The sequence below is a fragment of the Spinacia oleracea genome, chromosome 3, assembly GCF_020520425.1.
Source record: "Spinacia oleracea cultivar Varoflay chromosome 3, BTI_SOV_V1, whole genome shotgun sequence".
NCBI classification, from domain to species: Eukaryota; Viridiplantae; Streptophyta; class Magnoliopsida; order Caryophyllales; family Amaranthaceae; genus Spinacia; species Spinacia oleracea.
Genome location: NC_079489.1, coordinates 73,631,452 through 73,652,561, shown reverse-complemented (window position 1 = coordinate 73,652,561; position 21,110 = coordinate 73,631,452). Strand labels below are relative to the sequence as shown.

At 31.9% G+C, this 21,110-nt stretch overlaps 1 protein-coding gene across 1 annotated transcript; it reads right to left on the bottom strand.

Moving 5' to 3' along the window:
* Positions 1-8,461: 8,461 nt before the first annotated feature.
* LOC110788356 (uncharacterized) lies at positions 8,462-16,090 on the bottom strand. Its single transcript, XM_056839247.1, has 7 exons — positions 14,834-16,090; positions 14,160-14,745; positions 9,916-10,751; positions 9,651-9,819; positions 9,404-9,497; positions 8,910-9,245; positions 8,462-8,846 (listed from the first exon to the last, which is right to left on the bottom strand). The coding sequence occupies exons 1-7, from the start codon at positions 16,088-16,090 to the stop codon at positions 8,462-8,464; spliced, it is 3,663 nt and encodes a 1,220-aa protein (XP_056695225.1).
* Between the last annotated feature and the right edge of the window lie 5,020 nt (positions 16,091-21,110).

The following is a 21,110-nucleotide window of genomic DNA, read 5'->3' as shown; positions in this document are numbered from 1 at the left end:
CCTGGTACGTGTTTTTTCCTAATTCCTCGTGGATTAGAGTTCTGCAATTCTATCTTTCCACGAACTCTTTTCTATAAATAAGGCCTTAAGTTCGACGTGAAAAAGGGACACACCATACAATTATATTCTGAGTGTTGACTCTAAACCCCTAAGCCTAAGCCTCACGCTGCAAAACTGATCACGCGTTCTGTCGCAATCGATCCATAAATCGAACAGAACGTATCCCGTCCCATAATTTGAGATTCGTTAAATAAAAGGAGAAATAGCAAAGTCAAAGTGGTTAGTTTTCTGAGAACCGTGACGCACATCTCAAGGGTGCGTCGTAATGTGTCCCTTTTCCATGGTTTAATTGCTTTCCTCGCCCTTTTATGAACTGTTAAACTAACTAAAATCTGATTGTTCGATCACGCCTAATAAATATGATATTTTTGGGAAATTGGATTATCATGCTAGGTCCCTTAAAACAATCTAAATCAGATAACCGCGTTCGATCTAGTACTATATGTTGCATATTATTAAAATCAACTCAGATTAGTTTAATAGTTAACGTATTCCCCTTCAATTATTTATGCTGAGCTAGTAAGGATATCCTGCCTCTAGAGTTATCGAAGAGCGAGTACTCCTCTTGGTAGTTACAGTCCCCCGAACCCTCAATCTCTACTCTGCGGGTGTACGTTGAGTGATCCCCACCACCAGGGATCACAAGGGAACCTACGACCGTCGTGGTCAAACATAATTGCACTCCCTTTATGTCACGATAACCGGGTTTTGTCAGTTTTTCTCATTGTCGTTAAAAACTGAATGGCGACTCCTATATTACTAGTCAATTGGATGTAAACTCATAGGAAATCCAATTACACTTGATTTGACAAAAAGAAGCGTCACACCCACGAGGGACGAGGTCACACATTAGCCTCGTGCTTTTTCGACTCCCTCACACACGGTGTGTTCAATGATGAAACCAAACACCGCTTGACTAAGCTTTCCTAAATATGCAGTGAACGATCCATGACTGACAGATAATCCTGTAAACCATATTTCCGTTTTTAGAAACTGCTATTTTATAGTAACTGTTATGCTTAAATGCTGCCCAGAATGGTAACCGTATAAGATAAATATGCGTGTCTTTAAGTCGCATTACGATTTATTGTCGGATAAAGGATAAGAGTTGCATCCCAACCCATATTCTAAAAAGATAAAATCATGAGTGAGATTCGGGTAAAAATCGGATAAAACTGGAAATGTGAAGTAAAATACCAGCGCTAGAAAATTCTGGCGTTTGCATTGTACGCAACACATATTTCCAGCGCAAAAATCCTCAGCGCCATTATATTCTGGAGCTGCAATTTGTTTCTCTCACAATCACGCAAGATAAGGGTTTAATCCAGCTGCAAACAAACAGATCTGGCACTGGCATATGAAGCGCTAGGAAATAACAACGCTTTTGATCCAAGCGCTGGAATTTTCTAGCTACACTCATCTCAACTAAAAAACTTCCATTTCGTAATTCTATCTTATTATGACCTCTTTTATTATAAATAGGGCCTCCAAATCCGGAAAACAACACACATTCCTAACCTAAAAACCCTAAGCTTGAGTGTTGACCGAATCTTCTCTCTGTCCCGTATTCGTGTGTCTGCCGCATTTAACACTCTGTTAAGAAGACCGTGCCCGCACGATCACCTGAATAGTCTGAATACTGCCGGAGTGCTGCTGAAGTCTTAACCCAATTCCTAAGCCTAAAACATACAAAAACTCTAGAAGAATCTCGTCCCGCAGTCAGTCAGTCATCGAAAAGTTCTAAAGAGAAACGAAAAGCTAGCTAGGTCAAGTGGTAGGTGTTCCTGAGAACCGCAGTATAGCCTACGCTATACTGTAACTTGAATTTATATTTTACAGATTCCACCACCATATAAATCTATTCACTTTAATATGTTATATTATTCACGCCTAAATCAGATAATCCTTGGACAAACCTGTTTATTGCTAAGCGCCTTGAATTAACCTAAATATACGTCTTGACATCTGTTTAGTAATATTTGTGCATTAAAATCAATCCAGAGTAGTAATGTAGCATAACGCATGTCCCATCATCGTCGCATTGAACTAGTAAGGACCGTCGCGTGGGCTAAAGCTGGGCACTTCCCGTATTAGTAAACGTCCCCCGAATTCACAATTTCTGCTCCGCTGGATGTACGTTGAGGGATCTCCACACCAGGGATCTGAAGGAAATAATTCCCTTGGTCCAAGTATGCATTCAATGCTAAGTCTAATAAATGCGGTTTAGTATTAATTAATTATACAAGCTAATAATTCAAGTGAGCTGTATGCCTAGCTAGAGGCCGCTTCAGTTCGAGTGGAATTAATAATATTAATCCATAGCTTACTCTTGACTGAACCCGTAGGGTCAAACAAATAGTACGTGAACTGATCAAGTATTTAAGTGAATTAAATACTCTATTTATGAATATTCGGAAACGACGGATCTCGGTTCCAGTGGGAGTTGAAATCGTCAAAAGGCAAAATATGAATACTCCGAAAATGATGATATTGTCGGAAACGTAAATATGGATCATAACGGAAATATAAATATTATCCAAGTCGTAGATGTTGCCGGAAACGGAAACATGGTACGTATCAGAAAATATTATCGGAAATAGAAATATTGTCGGAATCGAAAATATTACCGAAATCGGAAATATTGTCGGAATCGGAAGAATTAAATATTTGTTCGAATCGGAAATAAATTCCGGAATCGGAAATATCAAATATTGTTCGAATCGGAAATGAATTCCGGAATCGGAAAACGAATCGAAAGCGCGACGTACAAAACGATCGTCGGACGAGCTTGCTAGACGCAAGGCCCAGTGCGAAGCCAGGCCCGCGCCTAGCGAAGCCCGCGCGCACAAGCCAGCAGCAGGTCAGGCGCGCAAGCGGCAAGGCAGGCCCAGCAGCTGCTCCCATCAATGGGCCGCGTGCTGCCAGCGCCCATCCTTGGGCCGAGCCGAGCACCAGCGCCCTTGTGAGCTGTGTGGCTGCGAGGCTACGTACGACCAACTCCTTGGTGGTTTAGGATTGCTTGCTTAAATCGTTTTCCTAATTCTACTCGATTTGAATGTTTTGTTAAATCTGAAACACTTATGTACGTGTTTGATTAAACATTAAATTCTAATGGATTTATTTAACTAGAAGTCCGTTATTTCCACCCTATAAATAGGTGGTCCATAATCACAATTTATATACAACAATTCAATAAGTATTCACATAGATTAAGTTCAAGTGGGAATTTAATAATTTGTCTAAATTAATAATTAACCTTTCCGAATAAACATAATACCTTATTAAATATCCTAGTTGGTTGAATCTAAGGCGGATCAGAACGTGCCGTGAACTATCTACGGAGGGGAGACATTTGGAGTCCTAAACTTGTTCTTGTTCGGTTCAGGAGCAACTAGGGAAGGCACGCATCACATGTATGTATCCTAAATTATGCTAATTGACTATGTGGCAATTAATTTGGATTACTGGCTTTATGGTTTTTCCGCATGAAATATATGATTTATATTTGTCATAACCTAACAGTGGTGTCACGGGCCTCTAACTAATTCCATAATCAATTATAGTTAACATGGATAAATTTTATAAATTTGCAATGAATTAAAGGGGTGATTAATTTCGTGTATGTAATTAATTGCAAATTCGTGCGTTTATTTGATTATGTATTCGCAGGATTTTTTGGCAGTTTTGTCAATAATGGTAGGAATCGTATAATTTTATAGTGAATTTCGCATGTAAATGATTGTTTTAAAATTTTGACAAAAGTCGCCGAACCCAGAATTCCCAAATTCGAAGCCTAACTATGACATTTCGGAGGTTTTAGTTTTTCGAACGCAAAATTTGTGATTTTTATGATGTTAACTTAAATATTTGCGAATCTCGTATGTAAATCTTGAATCTATGATTGACCTACTGTATATGTTTAACAATTTTAAAGCCTAATCTGGTTAATTATACAACCTAATTTGTAATTGTAATTAATTTGTTGAAATTTGAATAATTTAGAATTTGTTTTGATTTTCATAATTAATTAACAATTTAATTAGGATCCTATGATTAAAAACCACCATAAAATTTGTTGACATTGAAAAGTTTTAAAATTTTATGACCTTGATTTGAATCCATGAAAATAAATATAATCGGAAATTAATTTGAACAATAAATTTTTGATATTTCGCCTAAATTTATGAAATTAACATGAGCTATTAATTTGTCAATAAATTTAATTATAAAAGTTTTGATTTTTATGTAAATCGTTCACGAATCTTGCACGCACGAAGCAATCGAAGCTAAGTGTTACCCTTAAGGGGTGTTGAAATAGTGCGGGCATGCGACGACTAGCAAGGGAGCTCATCGCCCATGCGGTACTAAGCAGCGAGCAAGGCACGGGCACGCGCGCGGGGGCTGCGCTCCTGTGCGTTGTGTGCTATGTGCATGTGAGCGAGAGGCGAGACGAAGGCAACGAGCAACACAGGCCGCGCACGCGAGCAGCGAGCGCTGGTACGCTCCAGCGAGCGCTGGTACGCCCAGCGAGTGCTGGCTCTTCCCAGCAAGCGATGCTTGCTGCTTTCTATGCATGGCCTGCTCGACGCTTGTGCTAAGACCATCGCAAGTAGCAGGCCATGGGCGCTGCACTCGTGCAAGCGACCCATGGGCGCTGCTACTACAAGGCTTCGACGAGGCATGGGCGCAAGCCTGTGGCTTTGTCTTAGCCCGTTGGTTCGTTGTAATTTTTAGGTTGAAAACGATTTTAATTAAATTTAATTTCGTAATTTAATATTTTTATTCTCGGAATTTAATTTCGATTATTTTAATTATTATAAATTTATTTATACTTGTTATTTTACTAAAATTTAAACCTTGATAAAATTTAAATTAATTAATTTTAATCAACTAAAAATAAAATAAAGGGATTTAAATAATATTTTATATGAGCTTTAAATTTTAATTAAACTTGTAAATTTCCGGTTAGACTAGGAAATACAATTAAATAACTCAATTAAAACTAATAAGGATTGAATAATTTGTAGATTATTGGAAGCCTTAATTAGTTGTTGCAAATATTTATGTGATGCATAATATGTTGTACTAACTTGCTACGTGGGCCATTCATTGATAAATGAATGGGTGAATGGTATATTGTAAGTGTACTGTTTTACAGGTTATGGAAAGTGACTAGTATGGTCCAAATAGGATAGAAAATATGGTCTGCGTACCATTAATTTGAATGTAAAATTGGTCTAATGCACCAAAGTTTTTATTTTAAATATGGTCTGCGTACCATCAAATAGTTGTAATTAGTTTTAATTATAGCTTATCCTATTTGAAGAAAATGGCGCCTCCCATGGTGAAATTCAAGACGGAGTTTCCAATCCATTTTCAAGACGGAGTTTGAAGTTAAAGCTTCAAGATGAAGTCGGGCCATACTAGATCACATTTATATCTTATGCATGCTTTAAGTTATTTATTGCTTTAAATATGTCTTAATTATGCATGAGATTATGGCTTGATTATGTTGCATGATTAAGGATTTTAGTTCACTTAAAATCTAACCAACATAGTAAGAGCCTTAAGTTCCAAACTTTAAAAATTAAGTTAAAAGGTGTCATGCCAAAATAACACTTACTTGGATATATAACATTTACATCAATCTAAGTAATAGTTTTCCGCCATAGCGAGGTGTTACTTGTTGATCCTAAAGGGGTAAGGTACACAAATAATTGTGAGTACATGTTAGTTTTGGTGAAACTCAACGATATAAGTAAGGAGTCCTTTTGTGTCGTGGCAAACGGGATAGGTTTATCTAATAAGTTCTTAGACGTACCTATCAACCAAGAGTAGTTTCTAGACTATTAGCAAAGGATTTGCTTACCTAAAACATTTTAGAATTGAGTCAGAATACATAATGTGCTTAATTCTTTAATGATTTAAGAATATTGGATTCATTTTATTCACACCTGCCGGAACAATAAAATCGAATAAAATACCAATGACTTGTTTAAATTGCATGATTGCTTTAATTTTCAAGTTATTACTCATGATAAATGTTTAGACTTTGCATGCTTCAATGTATGTTTTAATTATTGTTTATAATTAAATACTTCGTATCTTTTACTGCAATAAATCCTTTTAGAAGGGTAACAGTAAATTTCCTCAATTGGTAGTGAATCCAAGAATGATTCACGGAAATGAGAGAAAGCGAGAAATTTAAAATGTTCATTTCTTTTAGGGACTTTTATGGTTGTTTTCGAGTATGAAAGTCGGATGGCAAAACGATTGGTGCTTGTGAATTCAAAATACAATGTAGTTTTGAGATCATAGAGCTTTGAGTTTAACACTCAGCCTTACCAATGGTTAACAACTTTACATCTTTGTCCATTTAATTCTCGAATGAGTCTAGTCCCTAGACATTTGAATAGATAGATGCTTAGAGAACTTTAGAAGCTTTTGGTAAGATCATCTAGTTGAAACAGAATGTTCAAAACAGATTAAATGGTAAGAACTTTGTTGGAGTGACATTGGACATGTCTAGCAAAGTATAAAAGTCAACACTAGATAAGTCAATTCTTAAGACTATAAGAAAGGGTAAAAGAAATAGGAAAACAAGGAACAAATGAAAGGAATTTACGATTCCGTTTCTACCTATAAGTTTATGTTTAAAGAGAAGTGACCTAGCAATCAAACTTCCTTGGTATCATATACCGCTCGAGGTTCTTACTTCGGTAAAAACTCAAACAAGGGAAGCTAGGCTACACTAATGGCCTACAAGTGGGAAATGAAGCATGGCAATGCTACATTAGTTGTAGGGTCATCTAGTTTGTTTTAAGTCCTTTCAAGGCTGGAACTTAATGGCTATTTGTTCCATAACCAGCATACCTAAATTTCTGCTTCAAACACAGAAAGACTCATATTCAAGAAAAGCAAAAACAATGTTTGTTTGTTTACTTGAATAAAATGGTCATTTACGAGTTGAGTAATTATGCTTGATTAAAACAAACAACTCTTTAACAATAAGAACTTTACTAGGTTCAAATCAACCCCTTGATTTGAGTTCCACTAATCTTTGGCTTTGTTACTTAGACCATATCAACAAGTTAACATTCAAAAGCTCTATTTTGATGGACTTTTGAAAGTTGATTGATTTCTAGATCATTCAAGACAAGCTAGTCTTCATTATTGAAAGTAACAAAAGATATGAACTATTGTTAGAACACCTAGACAATAGAGTTCAAAGCTAAAGAAAGATTTTATGACTTTATTATTTCACCTAGATTTGAGTGAATATTGGTTTATTTACTCAAAGTGATATAAGTTTGAATCTGTTTGATTTTAAAGATTCAGAAGTATGAAATCCACACGGCAAGAAGTCATAAAGATCTAGGTTAGATCATGTTGATCATTACTTATACCAAATATGTTCATCAATGATTGTGTATTGTAATTTCACAATTGAGCTCCATAAGATATGGTATATCTAAATTGGAATGATCGAAGTCAATTAGTACTTGGTTCGATCAATGATGAATCATAAAGATTTTTCCTATAATTTCTAAACAAAATGCTCAATTACCACCAAACTAAACCAAATTCATCAAAGCTATTGAAAAGTAATTTCAGAATATCTTTTCAATAATAAATATATCTAAAGAGTTTCTAAACTCAGTGGGAGCTTAGTGTTTGTTATTCGACAAACTAAGGCCCAAGTATGGATATATGTTTCATTGTGATTTATTCAAATGAGACACAAGGGTATTGTTTCTACCACGAATTTTTGAGAATATAATGTTTTTTTTGCTAAGCAAGTAAGGATAATATTAATTTCCACAAACAAAATACAACCTAGGCTAACTCAAGGGGAACAAACCAACTAGGTTGGACCATTCCTCACAAGAGAAAGCACAACAGCTAAGTTTCAGAGATTCTGAAACCACAAACTATCCTTTCTACTTACATTCTTTGGCATAACAGCCATTACTCTACTCTTAACAATCTGTTTTAACACAGTCATTACATTTAGAACAGTAGGGAAAGCTTTATCCCAGAAGCTCCTATTTCTACTCCTCCAGATCAGATAGATCAAAGCAACAATGCTAGCATACATAACACTTTTCTTAAATCTGGAACTGTTGCAATTAGACAATTGCCTGAATCCTCTCTGTAAGGTATTAAGAGAGCTTTGGATCCCCAACCAACTCTTCAAATCAGCAAGGCATCTGCTACTATAAGGACACCTGAAAAACAAGTGATCATGATCTTCAGGAGCTTGACCACAGAGGAGACAATCTGAAGTTGAACTAACTCCAATTTTTGCCATTTTTGCAGTTGTTTGCAGTCTATGCTGAATTGCCAACCAAGAAATGAATCTATGTTTTGGCACAGTAAGCCTGTTCCACACCATCCTATCCTAGTGAACCATAGGCTTGGAAGCATTGAGTTTATTGTACACCATTTTCACATAATACTTAGGCATATTGCAGAACTCAGTAGCAGTAAACACCTGCTTAATCTTTTCCTTAGTATCACAGATTTTCTTCCAGTACCAACTGGAAGAACTGGTGGGGACAAAATCCCACCAATCCCCATCATTAACATAGACTGAGTTGATCCATTTTATCCAGATATTATCTTGTTTATTGGCTACAGCCCAAACATACTTCCCCAGGTTAGCCACATTCCACACCACCACATTCTTAAAACCAAGACCACCTTGATTCTTATCACAGCAAGTCTGCTCCCAAGCTATGTAACTTGGCTTAGAGCTATAAGCCTGTCCACTCCATAAGAAATATCTACAAATTTTGGTAATATTTTTTAGGACACTCTTGGGCAAGATATTAATCTAGGACCAGTACATATGAATACTAAGTAAAACAACATTGATCAACTGCATCCTAGCTGTATAAGAGAGATTTCTAGAACTCCACACTTTGATTCTAGCAGTCATTTTGTCCACCAACATCTCACATTGAGCTGCAGTAATTTTCTTTGAACAGATTGGAACTCCCATATACTTAAAGGGTAAAGTACTTCTAGTGAAACCAGAAGCAGCAATCACTCTAGCTACATCAGATTCAGGCATACCATGACAATACACAGAGGACTTTTGAATGTTAGCAGACAAACCAGAAGTTGTGGAGAACAATTTAAAAGCTTGCAACAGGAGATAAATGGAAGGATAGTCACCTTTGCTACACAGGATTAGATCATCAACAAAACACAAGTGAGTGAGTCTGATATCTTTGCATCTTGGGTGAAACTGAAACTGGGGAAGAGCACTCATTTTCTGAAGAATTCTTGATAAATATTCCATACACATGACAAAATAACAAGGGTGACATGGGATCACCTTGTCTCAGACCTCTCTTGGATTTGAAAAAGCCTTGCATTGAGCCATTCACCATCAAGGAAAACATTGGAGTAGTAACACACTCCATTACAATCTGCACAAAAGAATTAGGGAACCCCAACTGCTCAAGCATAGTTTTCAGAAACCCCTAATCCACTGTATCATATGCCTTCTGTAAATCTATTTTCATCAAATAGCTAGGCTTCACTGATTTCCTACCATACTGCTTAACTAAATCCTGCATCACCATGATATTTTTTCATCAAATAGCTAGGCTTCACTGATTTCCTACCATACTGCTTAACTAAATCCTGGATCACCATGATATTGTGGACAATATACCTCCCATGTACAAAACCACCCCGATTCTCCAGGATGAGATCAGGCAGAATCTTTCTCAATCTCCCACATAATACCTTGGTAACACATTTGTATAAAGTATTACATCAAGAAATAGGTCTGTATTCACTCACATTTTTAGGGCACTTAGTTTTAGGAATTAGAGTAATTACAGTATGATTAAGCTCTTTCAAAAGTTTACCACTTTGCAGCACATCTAAAACAGCAGCAATCACATCATCACCCACTATGTGCCATGCATCTGTATAAAAGAAGGAGCCAAAGCCATCTGGCCCTGGTGCTTTAACACCAGGTATAGACCATAAAGCATTCTTCACTTCTTCTCTAGTATAAGGAGCATTTAGAATAGCTCTGTGATTATCTGTAACCAGAGGACCAGTTTGAACAATATGAGAAAGAACCTCAGCTCTTTGAGTAACATCTCCTCCCAACAAACATCCATAATACTCCAAGAAAGCATCAGTAACTTCAGTTGGATTGTCTCTCCAAACTCCATTCTTATCATGAATACTGTACACTTGATTCTGCAGATTTCTTCTTTTTATACTTTGATGAATCAAAGCAGTATTCTCATCCCCATTCTTAATCCACTCAACTTTAGATTTTTGCCTCAGAAAATCCAAATAAACCTGATGTTTATGTTTATAATTCTTGATAGCATCTAACTCTTCATTAGCTAGTGAATGATTAGCAGGATGGAGATGAATAGCTTCCTGAGCAGCTAATAAATCATAATAAGCCTTCAAATCTGCTGCATGCACATCAGAGAAACCAGTCTTATTAAGCTCTTTCAAAGCAAGCTTCACTGTCTTCAACTTGGACACCAATACAAACATTTTACTTCCAAAGATAGGTCTATCCCATTGAGTTTTAACAATCTCACTAAAATTTGGAGCACTTTTCCACATAGTGAAGTACTTGAAAGGTTTTTTCCCTCCATTATTCTTAGGATAGACAGTGATCAATCCAGGAGAGTGATCAAAAGAACCTTCACTCAGAAAACATACTTCTGCAGCAGAATAAGGCCCTGTTCTTTAGAGCTGAACTGAACTGAATTGAACTGAATTGAATTGAACTGAACTGAACTGAACTGAACTGAACTGAATGCTCCTGAACTGAACTGAACTGAACTGATTATATTACCGAAATAAATAATAAATAATAAATAATAAATAATAAATAATAAATAATAAATAATAAATAATAAATAATAAATAATAAATAATAAATAATAAATAATAAATAATAATAATAAATAATAAATAATAAATAATAATAATAAATAATAAATAATAAATAATAAATAATAAATAATAAATAATAATAATAATAAATAATAAATAATAAATAATAAATAATAAATAATAAATAATAAATAATAAATAATAAATAATAAATAATAATAATAAATAATAAATAATAAATAATAAATAATAAATAATAAATAATAAATAATAAATAATAAATAATAAATAATAAATAATAAATAATAAATAATAAATAATAAATAATAAATAATAAATAATAAATAATAATAATAATAATAATAATAATAATAAATAATAAATAATAATAATAATATAATAATTAATAATTAATAATTAATAATTAATAATTAATAATTAATAATTAATAATTAATAATTAATAATTAATAATTAATAATTAATAATTAATAATTAATAATTAATAATTAATAATTAATAATTAATAATTAATAATTAATAATTAATAATTAATAATTAATAATTAATAATTAATAATTAATAATTAATAATTAATAATTAATAATTAATAATTAATAATTAATAATTAATAATTAATAATTAATAATTAATAATTAATAATTAATAATTAATAATTAATAATTAAATAATAATAATTAATAATTAATAATTAATAATTAATAATTAATAATTAATAATTAATAATTAATAATTAATAATTAATAATTAATAATTAATAATTAATAATTAATAATTAATAATTAATAATTAATAATTAATAATTAATAATTAATAATTAATAATTAATAATTAATAATTAATAATTAATAATTAATAATTAATAATTAATAATTAATAATTAATAATAATAATTAATAATTAATAATTAATAATTAATAATTAATAATTAATAATTAATAATTAATAATTAATAATTAATAATTAATAATTAATAATTAATAATTAATAATTAATAATTAATAATTAATAATTAATAATTAATAATTAATAATTAATAATTAATAATTAATAATTAATAATTAATAATAATAATTAATAATTAATAATTAATAATTAATAATTAATAATTAATAATTAATAATTAATAATAATAATTAATAATTAATAATTAATAATTAATAATTAATAACTAATAATAATAATAATAATTAATAATTAATAATTAATAATATAATTAATAATTAATAATTAATAATTAATAATAATAATTAATAATTAATAATTAATAATTAATAATAATAATTAATAATATAAATGTTAACTAATAACTAATTATTAATTATTAATTAATAACTAAATAACTATATAATAAATAATAATAATTATCTGTAATTGATTACTCAATAATTACAATAAATAATAAATAATAAATAATAAATAATAATAATAATAATAATGAAATAATAAATAATAAATAATAAATAATAAATAAATAATAAATAATAAATAATAAATAATAAATAATAAATAATAAATAATAATAAGTAATAATAATAATTAATAATTAATAATAAAATAATAAATAAATAATTAATAATTAATAATTAATAATTAATAATTAATAATTAATAATTATAATTATAATAATAATTAATAATAATAATAATAATTAATAATTAATAATTAATAATTATAAATTAATAATTAATAATTAATAATTAATAATTAATAATTAATAATTAATAACTAATAATTAATAACTAATAATTAATAATTAATAATAATAATTAATAATTAATAATTAATAATTAATAATTAATAATTAATAATTAATAATTAATAATTAATAATAATAATATAATTAATAATTAATAATTAATAATTAATAATTAATAATTAATAATTAATAATTAATAATTAATAATTAATAATTAATAATTAATAATTAATAATTATAATTAATAATTAATAATTAATAATTAATAATAATAATTAATAATTAATAATTAATAATAATAATTAATAATTAATAATTAATAATTAATAATTAATAATTAATAATTAATAATTAATAATTAATAATTAATAATTAATAATTAATAATTAATAATTAATAATTAATAATTAATAATTAATAATTAATAATTAATAATTAATAATTAATAATTAATAATAATTAATATTAATATAATAATTAATAATTAATAATTAATAATTAATAATTAATAATTAAGTAATTAATAATTAATAATTAATAATTAATAATTAATAATTAATAATTAATAATTAATAATTAATAATTAATAATTAATAATTATAATTAATAATAATAATTAATAATTATAATTAATAATTAATAATTAATAATTAATAATTAATAATTAATAATTAATAATTAATAATTAATAATTAATAATAATAATTAATAATTAATATAATAATTAATAATTAATAATTAATAATTAATAATTAATAATTAATAATTAATAATTAATAATTAATAATTAATAATTAATAATTAATAATTAATAATTAATAATTAATAATTAATAATTAATAATAATAATTAATAATTAATAATTAATAATTAATAATTAATAATTAATAATTAATAATTAATAATTAATAATTAACAATTAATAATTAATAATAATAAATGTTAACTAATAACTAATTAATAATTATTAATTAATAACTAAATAACTATATAATAAATAATAATAATTATCTGTAATTGATTACTCAATAATTACAATAAATGATAAATGTTAATAATAATAATAATTCATTTTTAATAACTACTTCGAATAACTAAATATTTAATAACTAATAATCCGTAACTAATTAATAAATAATATTAATTATTAATAAATAATTAGTTATAAATAATAATAATAATAATAATAATAATAAGTAATATAATAATATAATAATATAAATATAAATAATAATATAATTAATAATAATAATAATAATATAATAATAATAATAATAATAATAATTATTATTATTATTAATATTAATATTATTAAATTAAATTGAATTGAATTAAACTGAACTGAACTTAATGCTCCTGAACTGAACTGAACTGAACCGAACTGAACCGAACTGAACTGAACTGAACTGAACTGAACTGAATGCTCCTGAACTGAACTGAATTGAACTGAACTGCCAAATAAGTCCTGAAGCTGAAATTAAGCCAAAAAGAACAGGGCCTAAGAATCATGCCACTTAGTGTTGGCAAGAACCCTATCCAACTTAGAAAAAACCCTATTAGCTCCTTCCTGTTTATTGTTCCAGGTAAAGAAATGACCACTACTTTGATGTCTTCCATACCACAGCTATGCATACAAGAATTTATGTCAACAATTTCAGATTGTCTAACAGTAGAACCAATCCTCTCCTCTGTGTTCATAACACAGTTAAAGTCTCCACATAGAATCCAAGCTTCCTGAGTATTCAGGACCCTCAAATCTCTCCATAAAATCTCTATCTGCTTACTATCATTGAAAGCATACACAAAAGTGCAAAAGAAGCCTGGCATACCACTCATGGGAGTAACATGACAGTGAATATGCTGAGCTGTAACAAATAAAATACTGACAGTAAAACTGCCAGGATTCCAAGCCACAATTATTCTACCTCCGGGATGGAAGCTCGAGTTACTAGTGAAACACCAACCAGAGAAAATCTTCTGATAAAGCTTACCCAGATTTGGCAACTTTACCTTGTGCTCAAGGAGACCAACCAATCCAATCCCATGCTGCTGAATGAATCTACACACTTCACCCTGCTTCTGGATTGAATTGAGTCCCCTAACATTCCACCTTAAGATCCTATCCATGAGGAGAAGAAGAGTTCCCTCTTCCAGTTAATCTCCCCACCTGTTCACTCACACACATATGATCACCAGAACTGTCCTGCATCTGTGGAGAAGCTTGCTCCTGCTGCTCATCATGAAGTAATTGGAATGGATTTGCAGTTTGGGTAGGTTCCACAGAGGAAACTCTCACCCTTATTGGTCTAAGTGCCCTCTGAAACCCCTCTTGATCCACTTCCACCACTTGGGATCTCACTTGATGTACAGGTTGTACCTGTTTCTGCACCCACACTTTCTTAGTTTTATTCTGTCTGCATTCTGATTCAGTATGCCCAATCAACTGACATTTATCACATAGTGTTGGCCTCCATTCATATCTCAAATCTACCCGAGTCATCATGCCATGCTCATTCACAAAAGATACAGTCTCAGGTAGTTTCTGGTTCATTGGCACCTCCACCATAACTCTAGCAAAATGCAATTTATCCCTATTAATGGTGGCTGAATCTCTCTTAACTGGTCTGCCTATTTTCCCCACTATTTTAAACAGAGCTTTTTCACCCCAATACTTGAAATTCAATCTCAATTGAATCCAAATAGGGATAACCTGTACTTCTTCCTTTTCCATGTCCATATCAACAGACCAGGGTCTAACAATTAGGGACTTCTTATCAAAGAAGTAATGACCAGTTAGCACTTTATCCCTTGCCTCCATTGTCATAAATCGTACCAGAAAGAGTCCTTTCTTCACCATGACTACTTTATCCACCTTAAGATTCCTCCATATTCTCCTAAAATATCCTTCCATCACATGAACAGGAGGGTTTGCACCCACTACATAACAAACAACAGCAGAATTCCAGAAATCGATCTCATCCTGTATATCATCTATTTCAATCTGAACTGAATTCACTATTGATGGAATCGCATCATTATGATCAACATTTGATTCACTATGATTATCACTATGATTATCAGATTTAGCAGCATCATCAATTTGTTGTAAAATGGGTATTGAAACCATACCAATGCCCAAATTAGATCGAGAAATACCTGTATTCACCTGGCTTGCTGAACCATGGATGACTTCCATAAATTCATTGAATGAATGCCTTACTTCTGATCGAATTTGAAGATGTCGCAACCCAGATTCTGGAGTGAAGACTTCATTCTCAACACCAAAATCCAATGCCTCTACACCCAGAACTTCGTCCATCGAACGAGTTTTCAGCGCTTGAGAATCCGAAGATGGTCCTCGTGGTCTTCCATTGCCATTTCCATGCCTGTTTCCTTGAGTTTTCAACCAAGTTTTTCTTGCCATGGCTACGGCTCACGTTAAGCTAACGTGCACCGAGAGAGGAAACTTAGGAGAAAAGAAACCGGATTCTTTAAATGTTATAATTCGTGTGTTTGCATTTGATTATTGTTGCTGTCGAGAATATAATGTTTGTTTGCTCGAAATAGTGTCCTTTTGGAGATTCGTTTCCAAAATGACAAGTGGGAGAAAGTAGACCTCGAAAGTCTTCGAGGCGAACAACAAACATAAACGGACGTTCCGGGGGCTTTTCGAAGTTCTTCAGAAAATCCGAACACTTTTTCTTTAAGGACTTTAGAAGTGGCTTTAAAGAATAGACATCTCTTAGAAAGACTTTACAAGTGCTTCAAGGAGAACAGAATATTCAAAAGACTTTTAAGTGTCTGTTGATATTCTATTGTTTGATGTTCTATACCCAAGAAACATAGAGTCCAGGTCACTAAAACTATAAGATTCTTAAATTAGATAGTGAAGAAACCTACAAATTGCAGTCAAACTATTATCATGTAGATTAATGAGTTTGTGACTTGTAAAAAAGCTATGATGAAAATCAGATTCCCTAAAATGGTTAGAGGCCATATATATACTCAAATGTTTTAAATGGTTAAAGGCCATAAAACAGAATCAATGTTTTGATGACAAAATTGACATTTTGTTGATTTGCAAGAATAGTTTCACACCTATTGGTTGCAAGTTTGTTTTGAGGATAAAAACCATCAAACATGAAATTGTGTCTTCACACAAAGCTAGATTAGTTGCTAAAGGTTAAAAGCAAATTCACGACGTGGATTGTGTTGAAACCTCATGCATAATCGTAATGCTCAAGTCTATAATTCAAGCATTGATTGCATATTGGTACATATGGAAATTGGATGACAAAACATTTTCCTCAATCAATTGTTGGAAGAAACTATGTACTTGGCATGTCATAGGATTTGTGGATCCAAATAAATACTTGAAAAGAAAGCTAGCTTATGAAATTTAAGTACAGATTTAAGCAAGCAATAGGGAATTGGAACTGTATTTTAGTGAAGCTAATAAGTATTTTGAGTTTCATAAAATGTACACGATTCTTATAGATATATAAGAAGTTTAGTGGGAGTACGTAAAACTTAATTGGTCCTATGTGTATCGCACACATATCTATCTATTGTGAAATAACATTCAAATGCTAATGACTTAGATTTGGAATTATTCATCAATGATGGACCAAGGCGAAACTTAGTATATACTGGGTATTAAGATCTATTTACAAAGATCTTATAATATTGTTTTAGATTATAAGTAATGGCATTTACTAAATCAAACACGAAAGACTCCATTGGAGATATTCGACCCATATGAATAAATCTAAGTAATGAATGTTTGAACTATGTATAAGCATTTACTAAGTTAAACATCAAAGAATCTAATGAGATTCTTCACCTATATTATATGTCAAAGAATTTAGCTGGATTCAGTATCTACTGAAATTGGATAGCTAAAGTTACATGAATAGAATTCAATTGAGAATTATTCTGCAAAAGAATTTATCATATATGATATAATATGAGGATCGCCAAAAACGTATCGTATGGCTTTAGGCATGAAGAACATATAGCAATAACTATTGGTACTTGAAAAGGTGCATATGAATAGTTCTTGATTCAAGGAAATAAAGATATGCTAAATGTTGATGCTACACGCATAAACACTGGCAAAGGATCAAGCAAGATCCCTTTGGAGTTAACCATTGGCAAGAACAAGCTATATGCATCGTGTTTTGAAATGGCAACATGGTTTGAAGACCATGAGTTGTTGCGTGGGAAATTAAACTTAATTTCCATGTTCTGAGATACAGATGGAAAGTCTTCCACATATATGTGAACTGCTTGGATAAGTAAATCTAAACAAAGCATCACTAGCAACCTATACAGTTGTAGTAAAAGTAATTATTGCCTAAGAAGCAATAAAACAGAGTTGTTTACATTAAAGAGTTCTTCATTGAACTTGGGTAGATCACACGTCTTCTAACTTGATGGTTCTTCATTACAGAATGCGTAGAACCACTATTGTAGCAAGAAAGACTAGATCACAAAATAAACGTACTCGAAAGATCTTATCATCTATCTCGAAGAACATTCGATGAAAAGGATATTAAGATTAGCAAAGCATGATAACTAAACCTATGCAACAAGTGAGAAACAACACTCACATTGTGGCACTGGAAATCAAGCATAGCTTTGAATTCCATTAGTTGTTTTAAAGATGGGTTAGAGGCCCATGGTTGTAAAACATTGGGGTTGAACATTTATCATATATGAAATGTATTTTCATATTCCATTTAATTTTGGTTTAGTATTAAATGATGAGTCCTTTCAATTTGACAATATATTCAAGATAGACTGTCAGGACTAGTCCTGTGACTAAGAAATGTCTATCAAGTGAACTTGAATGTCAAAAGTTGAAAAAGGTCCCTGGTCGGAAGTTTTCTATAAAGATGGACGCATAGAAAACGCTAGACGACTAGAATGCAAGATGACTAGTAGTTCTGTTTCTTGAACTATGTGGACATGGAAATGTAGCAATCATTTGCATAGATACTTACTTTGAGAAGACTAGTATCGGACAGACCTATGAAACTTTACTGTAACAGATGAAAATCTGTCATAAGTAAATTTCATTACATTATTAGACACTAATCCTCAATACATGAGTGATTTGAGATTACTTGTTTGAGAACTGGTTACTTTGACGTTGTCAACCATCGCACCGTAAAAGGACACTATAACGGCATCGCTCAGGTAATCACCTATCAAACGAAGTCTAACCTCAAGATCACAAGATAAGGATTGTCCTCCCATAAATCGGGATCAGATGTTGAAAGTTGTACAAGGCCACTCGGAGAGCTAGAAACTGAAAAATGCATGGCCGTGCTCAGATGAATCAAAGGTTATGATTATCTGTTTATGTGGTCAGTTGAACTCTGAAACCGAGAAATACCTCTTGACATAATAAGGGTGACTACTCTTACCTTATGTTCATGAGCAAGCATCAAGCGACAAAGGAATTAGACAATGCACACTTGTCCCTAAGGACAAGTGGGAGACTGAAATAAATAATGCCCTTGGTCCAAGTATGCATTCAATGCTAAGTCTAATAAATGTGGTTCAGTATTAATTAATTATACAAGTTAATAATTCAGTGAGATCAAGTGAGTTGTATGCCTAGCTAGAGGCCGCTTCAGTTCGAGTGGAATTAATAATATTAATCCACAGCTTACTCTTGACTGAACCCGTAGGGTCACACAAATAGTACGTGAACGGATCAAGTATTTAAGTGAATTAAATACTCTATTTATGAATATTCCGAAATGACGGATCTCGGTTCCTGTGGGAGCTGAAATCGTCAAAAGGCAAAATATGAATACTCCTGAAATGATGATATTGCCGGAAACAGAAATATGGATCATAACGGAAATATAAATATTATCCAAGTCATAGATGTTGCCGGAAACGGAAACAGGGTACGTATCCGAAAATATTACCGGAATCGGAACTATTGCCGAAAACGGAAATATAACCAAAATTGGAAATATTGTCGGAATCGGAAATAAAATCTGGAATCGGAAATATTAAATATTTGTTCGAATCGGAAATAAATTCCGGAATCGGAAATATTAAATGTTGTTCGAATCGGAAATGAATCCCGGAATCGGAAAACGAATCAGAAGCGCGACGTACGAAACGATCGTCGGACGCGTTTGCTAGACGCAAGAGCCATCACGAAGCCAGGCCCGCGCCCAGCAAAGTCAGCGCGCACAAGCCAGCAGCAGGCCCAGCGCGCAAGCGGCAAGGCAGGCCCAGCAGCAGCGCTCATCAATGGGCCGCATGCTGCCAGCGCCCAGCCTTGGGCCGAGCCGAGCACTAGCGCCCTTGTGGGCTGCGTGGTTGCGAGGCTACGTACGACCAACTCCTTGGTCGTTTAGGATTGCTTGCTTAAATCGCTTTCCTAATTTTACTCGATTTGAATGTTTTGTTAAATCTGAAACACTTAGGTGTTTCATTAAACATTAAATTCTAATGGATTATGCTATTTGAATCCTAATAGAAATCTAAGTCCGTTATTTCCACCCTATAAATACGTGGTTCATAATCACAATTTATATACAACAATTCAATAAGTATTCACATAGATTAAGTTCAAGTGGAAATTTAATAATTTGTCTAAATTAATAATTAACCTTTCCGAATAAACATAATACCTTATAGAATATCCTAGTTGGTTGAATCTAAGGAGGATACGAACATGCAGTGGACTATCTATGGAGGGGCGACATTTGGAGTCCTAAACTTAATCTTGTTCGGTTGGGGAGCAGCTAGGGATCGGAAGGCACGCATCACATGTATGTATCCTAAATTATGCTAATTGACTATGTGGCAATTAATTTGGATTCCTGGCTTTATAGTTTTTCCGCATGAAATATATGATTTATATTTTTCATAACCTAACAGGATCACAAGGGAACCTATGGCCGTTTTGAGTCAAATATGTTTGCACTCCAGGCATATCACGATAACTAGGTTTTGTCAGTTTTCTTAAACTGGATGGCGACTCCTACAGACTAGTAAAAAGAGGCTAACGCCCATAGTTAGTTCCTATTTACTTAATATGCTTGCCATATTCAGAGGGGAAAGTTGTGCGGGCCGTTCTCTTTTAGAGGTGCCCCGTCGTGTTTTTCGACCCCCTCACAGTGGCGACTTGGGACAATATTGAAATAATTTGTGCAAGTAGTGCGTCGATGGGGAAGCTGTATAGCAGAAATCCAACGCTACGCCACATTTATTTGCTTATTAAGTTGGGACGACCTGAAGTATTCAATGTGTCGAATGACCGCGATAGAACTGCATACCGAATCTCGGCTTCCTTGGCATGTTTCATCTCGAAAGTCCAGACTAAGGACACCCATCAGCCCGGGGGTGCACGCGCTTCGGATGTTATCTACTCGATGAATTTCCATTGTAGCACATCCACCAAAATCGAACCG

Excerpts from the sequence above, each read along its gene's own strand:
- LOC110788356 (XM_056839247.1), bottom strand. The coding sequence starts at position 16,090 with ATGGCAAGAAAAACTTGGTTGAAAACTCAAGGAAACAGGCATGGAAAT. Across the intron at positions 10,752-14,159 it reads TGGCATGATTCTTAGGCCCT|GTTCTTTTGATCACTCTCCT; the intron begins GTTCTTTTTGGC and ends TTCTGAGTGAAG. Across the intron at positions 9,820-9,915 it reads TGAAAGAGCTTAATCATACT|GTATTATGTGGGAGATTGAG; the intron begins GTAATTACTCTA and ends TGTGTTACCAAG.